The 10487-nt window shown below is 46.0% G+C and overlaps 1 protein-coding gene across 1 annotated transcript; it reads left to right on the top strand.

Annotated features, from left to right (window-relative positions):
* Positions 1–1745: 1745 nt before the first annotated feature.
* Positions 1746–10206, top strand: LOC136426528 (uromodulin-like; the record flags this gene model as incomplete). Its single annotated transcript, XM_066415196.1, has 13 exons — positions 1746–1792; positions 2586–2796; positions 3625–3835; positions 4744–4863; positions 5447–5649; positions 5854–6001; positions 6532–6732; positions 7190–7389; positions 7785–7942; positions 8404–8646; positions 9284–9422; positions 9595–9618; positions 10144–10206. Coding segments are annotated over exons 1-13 (1968 nt in total), but the record flags the coding sequence as incomplete, so codon positions are not given.
* Between the last annotated feature and the right edge of the window lie 281 nt (positions 10207–10487).

Raw genomic sequence — 10487 nt, 5'->3', positions numbered from 1 at the left:
CCACATGCTTTAGTGCTAAAGTTGCTAGGGGATACAGCAGTCCAGCTACAGTTATCATGTAGTCCTCCCAAATGACAGGGTCAATCTCATCTTCTACAATATCTGCTCCCAGCATTATTTCCGTAAACCTTTCGTCTGGCTGTTGGTGAACGGACGCCATCACCCTGATGCCCAGCTTGTCTGTTGCTGCATCTGCTAAACTGTCTCTGAGGTTGTTAAAGGTGACACAGCTAGAGACCAAGTGTCCGACTATATCTGTTGTTGTTGCGTCACATGTAGGGCATTGCTTAGGGCTGTGTTTCACCGGGGCTGTACTCAGATGTACTAGTTTCTGTAGAGTCTTTTGGTGCTTTGGATGTTTCCTTGCAAGTGACCACAGCTTGTGGGGTTCTGAGCTCGTACTGTGTACTCTGAAGGATCTAGGTTGGTGACTGTGTAATGAGACCCATTCACTCTCTTCCTTGGCACTCACTGCCCTCTTCACTATTTGCTTCCACTCCATTTTTGTCGGGAACTCTACCGTTTGCCAGTATCTTTCTAGGTACTCTGTTAGGCCGTAATCTTCGGCTGCTCTGAAGCTGTCGCTAATGAAACCTCTTGTTGTGCGACATGGCCTTGCCAGTATGTGCGAATACAATCTGAAGAGGAAGACTTTCTTGGCTAGTGCAGTACAGGGGAGATTGGCAAGCCTACCGAAGAAACACAGCTTGTGTTTGTCCATGATGGCTTTCAGAGTATGCATCCCCAGGGCACCAAGGCTCTCTCTAGTTCCTGTCTGTGGGTGCATATTCTGCATACGCTTCACCCCTCCTCTGTGAACTCTCTCCAACTTCATCAGGTCTGTCTGGGTAGGGTACCATAATTCGCAATCGTGCAACATACTGGGTATGACGATTGTGTGGTAAAGTATTTTTGTGACCAGTGGGTTGGGGGTGTGTCCTTCTAGACCGGTAGACAAGATGGCACTGATACGCCCTTTCCCCTTTCTACAGGCACTCTCTATGGCTGCCGCTGAAGTTGTGTTGGACGAATGTTGTATTCCCACGTGTGTTACCGTGCGTGCTTCTGGGATTTCTGATGCACCCATCACCCATTCAGGATCTGTGTTGATTCTATGCATCCTGTGGTTCCCTTGTGTGAACACGATGCATTGGCTTTTGTTGGGAGCGAATTGAAATCTCCATCTTCTTCCATAGTCAGCTATTGTATCAATCATGCCTTGTAAACCTCTCCTTGTTCCTGCCAATAGGCATATGTCGTCTGCAAGGGCTGGGGAACCACAGTACATCCCTCCTATGGACACACCACTTCCTTGTACTTGCAACACATCATGGATGTCATTGTTGGCTAACAGGAAACAAGTTAATGACAGGATGCCACCCTGGTTTACGCCCCTTGTAGTCTCAAACTCCCTGGACTCTCTCCCATCCAGCAGCACGGAGAACTTACTGCCTAAATGCATGTGTCTGAGAAGACGCCAGAGTTTGCTGTCGATACCTGCCTTGTAGATCTTGTACAACATGCCATCTATCCACACTGTGTCGTATGCTTTTTTGGTGTCTAAGAAGCACCCGTAGACCGTGCTACTTCTCTCTTGATAGTGGTTTACTATCTCTTGGACCATGTAGGCTGTTGTTAAGTTGCTACATCCTAGCTGTCCTCCACTCTGTAGCTCATGAGGAAGCCCCCTCGACTTAAGCCATGGTTTCAGTCTGTTGAAGAGTAGTGATTCCCAGACTTTAGATATGACTGGTAGTAGGGTGATACCGCGGTGCGAGTCCAAGTCCGCTTTGTTGGTTTTGTTCTGCTTCAGTAAGGGAACTTTGAGGCCCTTTTTGAAGGCCTCTGGTATGTGCTCTGATTCCCTTATTGCGTTAAAGAGGTACGTTAGTCTAGCCCACAGTACTTCACCAGCATACTTCAAGTGTTCATAGGTTAAGCCATCACCCTGCCACGAGGCATTCTCGTCGACTTATGTACAACAAAAGTCTTCATTCATTCATTCATTCATTCATTCATTCATTCATTCATTCGTTCGTTCGTTCGTTCGTTCGTTCGTTCGTTCGTTCGTTCGTTCGTTCGTTCATTCATTCATTCATTCATTCATTCATTCATTCATTCATTCATTCATTCATTCATTACTTTCACCAAGACGTGTTTTCGGTACCGTTTGTATGTATGTATGTATGTATGTATGTATGTATTTATGTATGTATGTATGTATGTATGTATGTTTGTATGTGTGTAGAAGACCAGTATGACTCGAGAAGGGCTGAATGAATTGTATTGATATTTGATATGTAGGTAGGTCTTGATGAGACCTGAAAATAATTAGATTTCGGGCCCCTAGCATCTTGTTACGGTACTGCAGCAGAACTTCTTGTTTTGATATCTCGTATTAAAGAGATACCATGGTGACTTTTGAGTGGTAGATAGCTCTTGGGCCAGAGAGTAAGTGATGTAGGTTTGGGTCCCCTAGCGGCTTGTTCATTATTATATGTGGGCAAGGGTATCATTGTGGTAGTAAGTGGTTATCCCGCTGTGTCATTGTGGTAATGGCTTGTCTTTTTCCAATGTAACACCAGATACGTTGCTGCCGGCGCTCAGTGCGGCGGCAGTGGCTGTAGTGGACCGAGCAGGCAGACCCAGAACTGTAACAGACGGTGCTACAACAGTGGCTACGTGTCCGGCAGCCGCTGTGTGTGCAGGGCGGGATACACGGGGACATGCTGCGAGAGTGGTAAGCGTGGGCTGCATGGTTTTCCGTCTGATCTGCTCTCACTGTCTCTGGACTTTGTTAGTGTGGTTGTGAAGTCCCGTCGATGAAGGTTAAGACATTCAGTTAGACGTTCTTCAACGACTCCATCTAAAGGACTCTGACCATCACCAGGGACAGGCATATACAAGATACAGGGCATGAAATTGACCTTGACAATGGCATAACACAATATTCATCAGGTCCCGGACCCCCCCCCCCATTCCACGACACAGGCTTTTTAATGTTTTATCCTCTTTAATATTTTGGTCTCTCATCGTCTACCCCCGATGATATCTGCAATACAACAGTAACTCAAGCAACATACAAACCTATCAACTTGCTTCAGTAACTGTTAACTCGAGGATTGGGACGCTGTGTGCTTACAGCATATCTTGAGAAGCTATGTACGGATTTTTTTCAATGTGTGTAGGCCTGAGTGGGAAACAAAGGTCTTTTTCCTCCTTATCGACCTTCTTTGCCACTGCAGGTGAACTAAAGCTATCTGTATTCTCTCTGACCATAATGTGGTCATTATGTTGGTATTAATGAGTGGCTGATGTCATTCTATTCCCACATATTTATTCCAAATCATCTTCTTGGTACTTCATTCGACCCGTCTTGATGATAAGACAGTCTAATACATTCTTGTCCATGCTCGACCACGTGTAATGTTGGTATTCATTATTTTAGTATCGTAGACATAGAAGCGTATTGTAGACTAGCAATGTAGTTTGATATTCTCTCTTGTATCAAATGTATGCCTTATGTTTCATCTTCTGTTTGTGCATCGTCATTAACTGTTGTCAACTTGCAACTAGCCTACGATCATAAATCTGCAGTAAACTTATTATTGTCATTTTCTACAGACCGAAACGAATGCAGCAGCGGCAACGGTGGTTGTAGTCACACCTGTCACAACACGCATGGAAGCTACTACTGCCGCTGTAGGTCTGGATACAGCTTGTCAGGCTCCAGGAGTTGTGTGGGTAAGTGAACGCTATTCTCACAACACGCATGGGAGCTACTACTGCCGGTGTAGGACCGGATATAGCCTGTCAGGCTCCAGGAGTTGTGTGGGTAAGTAAACGCTATTCTCACAACACGCGTGGGAGCTACTACTGCCGGTGTAGGACCGGACATAGCCTGTCGGGCTCCAGGAATTTTGTGGGTAAGTGAACACTATTCTCCAAGCAGGTGTTTCGGTCGGGGGGCTAGCAGTGGCCTCAAGTGTTCATTTCTCCCTCCCTTCCTTAAAACATCGCGGCCACTACTTGAACAAACCTGTCAATCCGTCTGCTTCTTCTTCTGCTTGACAATGTTTATTTAGCCCAGATATTGGTAGATCTGTTTAGACTAGACTAGAATAACCAAGACATACATCTTTACAGACATGAACGAGTGCAGCAGCGGCAATGGCGGCTGTAACCAAGTCTGCACCAACAGTGCCGGGAGTTACCGCTGTTCCTGTAGGGCTGGGTACCGTCTCTCAGGCTCCAGGACTTGTGTTGGTGAGTGTTTTTTTACTGGATGCACAGTCATCTTGTTTTTATTACATTTTATTTTCTCAGGCACAACATATCGCCACAAGGGCGATTTTCAACATGTCCTGTAGGCATACATAAACAAAACATACCGATGTAACAAAACACAATACAAAGATATAAACAAAGTTAGGGAGAATAGTGATAACAATTTACATTGCGAAATAACATACTTCAAGACAATACGACAAACTAATGACACAGTGTTTTCATTACATATCAAGAGTAGTTTAATGGGAATATAACTTTTGTTAACCCTACGCATGCTTCAGAATGTTCAAACTACATATTCTTTAAAAATATATACTTAGTAATCTTTGTTAGCATAACGTTTAACCGATAAGCTTGTCCATGTTAAATTGTGTCTTTACCACATGCTATGAAATCAGTTTGTATACTAGTAGATAAGATGACAATGGATGATCTATATTTACATCTCTACAGACATCAACGAGTGCAGTTCCAATAATGGCGGCTGTAGCGGCACCTGCACCAACGTAGCTGGCGGGTACTACTGCTCCTGTGGGCCGGGGTACCGTCACACGGGGTCCGGAGCGTGTGTGGGTAAGTGTTAGTGCACAAATTCACTAAGATACTGTTTTTGTTCTACTCAAGAACCTGTTACATGTTTGGCTAGGACTTAGATTTGTACAACCTGAAGTATATATCGTGGCTAAACAAAGAAAAGATTGACAGAAAGGAGTCTGGGTTCACAATGACAGGTTTTATGTTATACAGTATAATGCATTTCGAATGTCTACCAGCCAGGTGATAAAAACAGTGTTGATGTTTAAGATCTCGCAAAATGATTAGTACTAATAAAAAAAGTCTTCCTAGCTTTACGATGGCTTTAAAATCAAAAGTTTTTCTTCTTGTTATCGTCCTATTACAGACAACTTTTTCACAGTGTTTATAAGTCAAGCAGTGACATGTTTTATGTTATGTATTGTCATGTGAGTCTAATCTTCACTACTTAGATGTTCAAATGGTTTTGAGGTGTGTTCAAATGGTTTAGATGTATAAGAATCTCGCAACGAGACAATTGGTACTTATAACCAAATATAGTACCAGCCTTGCGTTATGATAAGGGTTAGACATCGTACGTTTTCGACTGTTATCTTCGTATAACCGACAACTTTTTGCACAGAGTTTACAACCCAAGCGGTGGACCTGGTCTTCCTGATCGCCCGTCCTCGCTCGCCCGTCAGCAACGCCGACGTCAAGACGTTCATGAAGAGCGTCGTCGCCGCGCTCAACGTCAGCCAGACGGCCGCCCGAGTAGCGGTCATCGAGTACACGTCAGTCATGCACAGCCACTTTGATCTGCCGACTCACCTTACCAACGCGCAGGTATTGTTTATTTTTGTTTATTGTTTCTTGTTCATTTTCACATAGAAGAAAAGTATATATTTGCTGAAAACATTAAAGAAGAAAGTTCAATGAAACCTGGTACCTCCCAGGTTTTCCGATGGTTTCCTTTACTGTAATAACAGTGGCTGATCATTTTATAATGTATATATACATCATTATAGATTGATAACATTAATTTTACAGGTAACCTCTGCCATAGACGGGATACCGACCTGGAGTCGATACGGAGCCCACACGAAGACGGGCAGCGCCATTAAATACGTCACCGACTACCTGTCCTGGAGGAACGGCATCCCCAAGGTCCTCGTGGTCATCACGGACAAAACCTCGAGTGAGTGACAAACCCATACTCACGAACAGCTATGAATGGATGACAAGACGAATGAATGAATGAATGAATAAATGGACTGATGAATGATTGGTTGATTGATTGAATGAATGAAACAGCCAATGGCTGCATGGATAGATGAATAGAAAAATGAACAATTCTGTCATGAATGATCTTAATCACCGTCTTGTTGTTACCTTTATGAGAGAACATAATAAAATGTACGTACAAAAAATAACAAGAATATGCTGCATGCAACTCGTAGCGGGCTGAAAAATAGTATCAATTGGTCGCATAGAGAAATGTTTTACCAGAGGAGCTGGTCAGCCGTGGGAGTTGACGACTACAGGATACTATCGGACGTGACTGGTACACAGGATGTTAGAGATTCTTTTAACGCAACTAACTCTCACCTGCTGACGTTTCGGTGTCTGTCAGAGCTGCTGACTGGAGTACTGCTTCTAACCGCTATAAGTGGCCGAAGTGGCATTTAGACTAATGAAACATTCTTGTCTTATTGTTTGATTCCACAGACGACTACGTAACCGGTCCCGCCCAGAGCGCGAAGAACGCCGGGCTGATCCTGGCCTCAGTGGGAGTGGGCTCCAGCATCAGCAGCACCGAACTGAACAACATTGCCACCAACAGCTCCTACCGCTACACCATCAGCGCGCACACCGACATCGTGGGTCTCATAGGCGTACGGGACGAGCTGCACCGCAGGCTGGATGCTTGTGAGTCGGCAATTCTTTCTTTGCGCGCGTGTGTGTGTGTATGTGTGTGTGTGTGTGTGTGTGTGTGTGTGTGTGTGCGTGTGCGTGTGCGTGTGCGTGTGCGTGTGCGTGTGTGTGTGTGTGTGTGTGTGTGTGTGTGTGTGTGTTTGTGATTGCGTTTGAATATCTGTGTTTGGTCGCTTGGTACACCACTAGGAACACACACACACAAATACAAACACACGCACACAGACACACTCACATATGCAAATATAAACGGCATGTTTGAATGGATGGGTGCTTATGTGTGTATGTATATATGTGTGTGTCTTTATCTGATTCACTCTGCAGCAGTAGCATACATTCTCAGTGATGGTTTTTTGTCTGTTGGACTGGGAAGGGTAGCAAAGCAAATATAAGGTAAGGGGTGAAGTCTGCCATCTCTGATTGACTTGTTATGTTTGATAATATCATCTAGTTGGAACCAAGGTTTCCCTAGAAGTGACCTGCAACTCGGGGTCGATCTCCGTGAAGATGGAGAAAAGCTCGCTGACGTCATTCCAGATCACCTCTGCGGGGGACCTACATCTCCAACAGGCCACCTGCCCCGCAATGGACGACGGGAACTATTACATTCTTAACATCCCGAGTCTATCGGCTTGTGGTACGGAGCAAGAAGTAAGAAATCATAGTAATAACAAATAATAACACTGTGCGAAAAGTACGTTTTCTAATCGTTAGAGAGTGAAGTATTATTTTCGGCTTGTGTCTTCCTGTCTATCTGTTTGTGTCTGTGTTTGTGTGCGTGTTTGCTTGTTTGTGTATATGACTGTGTTTGTCTGTGTGTGTGTGTGTCTGTGTGTGTGTGTGTGTGTGTGTGTGTGTGTGTGTGTGTGTGTGTGTGTGTGTTTGGCGCACCACAGATTCGGTTCTCTCTTACAGAGGAGCAGTGCATATCTGTGCGAGTCCTGCTAGAGGAGATTATATCTGCTACCTCCAACCTAAGACATTTGCCACCATGAGGCTATTTTCCTCGTATATACTTACGGCACAATTAACCTCCACCTTCGCAGCAAGTCGGGGACCACATCATCTTCACCAACACCATCAGCAGCCGGATCCCGTCTGGCGCGCAGTTCTGGCGAGGCAAGCTGCTGGCCGTGAACGTCACGTGCCGCTACCCGGTGGACCTCAGCGTCAGTCTGACGAGCGGCATCAACCCTGTCGTGACGTAAGTGTTTGAAGTCACGTGGCTATGACGTAGGACGTCTGCCATGTTGCTGGTCAAAGGGCGGGTATGACGTCGCAATTTTCCGAACGAACAGAATATGTTGCTTATTTAATGTAAATAAACATCTAGGAGATACATTTAAAGAATGAATAGTTTAAAGGTAACCTGCCATCGTGCTTATCGCGCCTCCTGTACTCGCTGAACGTAATTTCAGAGCAAATCCTGAGGACAATATCGTGATGGCTTCTGACTGTACCCTTGGCGGACGTGCTTTTTGATCTTCGGCCCATTCAGAAACCGTCACGATTTTCCCCCAAGGATCTGCTTGGAATATATATCCTGGTACCAAGGCTATGTGTAACCTTCTCCCTGCTGCCTAACTCTGTAACCAATAGAAAACGGGGTGCCAAAAGGCTCCTTCAGTGTGCTAAAGGTTAAGGAGATGACTTTGTTTGAAACAGCACAGAGACGTTCACCGTAGAGGGCAGCGGCGAGTTGGAGGTGACCATGGGGCTGTTCCAGAGCCCGACCTTCAGCACGGCGTACTCCACCACCCCGTCCATCGCGCTGGAGGACAACCTGTACGTGGGGCTGAACCTGCAGGGAGTCGGTCACTCCGATCTGGTGCTCAGGCTTAGGAACTGCTGGGCAACACCGACCAGCAACGCGGAGGACCCGGTCCAGTACCCCATCACTACCGACGGGTGAGTAGCATCAAAATTCAGTTTTGAAGACTGCTTGTCTGTAGAATGCGTGGAGAACGACCTGAGGGTAAGAGAGTTTGCATCACTGTCACTAAGAACTTACTTACTGGTTACTTATGGGAAATTATGCCGCAGTGCTTTGCTGTCTCTGCCCTTCCTGTTTTGACCTGAGATAAGCAATAAGTCGATTATGTATTCAATCCATTGGGACAGAAGGACCCGATAAAAGGAGGCAATAAAGGATTTTATTGCCCCAGCCTTCTCAGTCAAAATATGTAAATGCAAAACAAAAACGTAGAAATGAAACGTAAAATATGACCGAGGTGCATTCATTCCATCATTGGGTTGTGGTATTTCATCCCTTTACCATCATTTATCATTTACTTTAAATCATCCCTAAACTTAATTATCATTACATTCCTTTCTCCCTTGTTGCGGTAGTTAAGACTAGAGTAGACATATACTGTTCATTATTGTCTGTCCGTCCACTTCGTGTTACATGTACATGTACTTGCAATAAGCCTACGGGCAGGAATTTGCAATAAAGTTATTATTAACGTTTGTATCTATATGCCTGCACTTCGTCCGGCAGGGCATGGATGTGCAATAAATGTTATCATCATTTTATTCCATCCAGGTGTCCTAACACCGAAGACGGCACCATCTACATCATAGAGAACGCCCTGTCCAAGCAGGCCCGGTTCCGCGTGCAGATGTTCCGGTTCGCCAGCCAGCCCCGCGTCTACCTCCACTGCACCATCAGCGTGTGTGACCAGGTCAGCCCGGCTGCCTGCGCGCCGGTAAGTACTCCACACTTCCCTTTAGCGTCTACCTCCACTGCACCATCAGCGTGTGTGACCAGGTCAGCCCGGCTGCCTGCGCGCCGGTAAGTACTCCGCACTTCCCTTTAGCGTGTACCTCCACTGCACCATCAGCGTGTGTGACCAGGTCAGCCCGGCAGCCTGCGCGCCGGTAAGTACTCCTAGTTTTGCTTGCAACTTTCGGTGTCGGTTTCAGCACATGTGTAGGTCGGCCCCAACTCGTTCAGGACGATTCGGCACCAGGCCTGAGACAACTCAGGTTATATTCAAGGCTAATGTTAGGGTTAAAATTAAGGTGCAGTTACGATTACATAGGCGTTCCCTTTAAGGCGAAACGTCTAGAAACAGTCAAAGGCACGGTGCCGAATCGTACTGATCGACAAGGAGCCGAGCTGTCCAGGTGCTGAAACGTTCGACATTCATCGAGTGCGCCATTTCCACAGGAGGAAGGCCGTTTGGAGCTTTGAGCGACTAGAAATCATTGTTGATTTAGATCAATGAAGTGTTTTTGAGAGATTGGAAAACCTTGACGATTTATGAGTGTCAACGGAAGGACCCTCAAAACGGTCTTTCAGTGAACGCTCAATATCCGTCCAGTTGGCATGGTCTTCTTTACTAAACACTTACTCAACTTCAAAAAGTCGAGAGAATAATGGTCCCTTTATACCTCCCCCAGACCTGTGCCACCCAGAGCGGTCGGCGGTGGCTCCCCTCCACCCAGCCCGAGGAGCCCGCGGGGAGAGAGCGACGGTGGCTCCCCTCCACCCAACCCGAGGAGGCCGCGGGGAGAGTCCGGCGGGCTGCCGAGGACACAAGAATCACCATCTCGTCCGGACCGATCGTGCAGGAAGGCGGGGACGATGATTCTGGTACGTTCTGTTCTTCTGGTAATGTTATGGGCTGCTTTTTACAATTTCGCGGTTTTCCTATAACCCCCAAACCATGTTGGTTGTGTTCTCATTGCAGACTGTATTTGCGTACCATTTTGTCGCATCATATTATATTATCGTATCTTTGGTC

Source organism: Branchiostoma lanceolatum, chromosome 1, assembly GCF_035083965.1.
Source record: "Branchiostoma lanceolatum isolate klBraLanc5 chromosome 1, klBraLanc5.hap2, whole genome shotgun sequence".
In the NCBI taxonomy this organism is placed as follows: Eukaryota; Metazoa; Chordata; class Leptocardii; order Amphioxiformes; family Branchiostomatidae; genus Branchiostoma; species Branchiostoma lanceolatum.
Note: the sequence above shows the minus strand (reverse complement) of the source record. Positions and strands in the feature narration are given on the sequence as shown.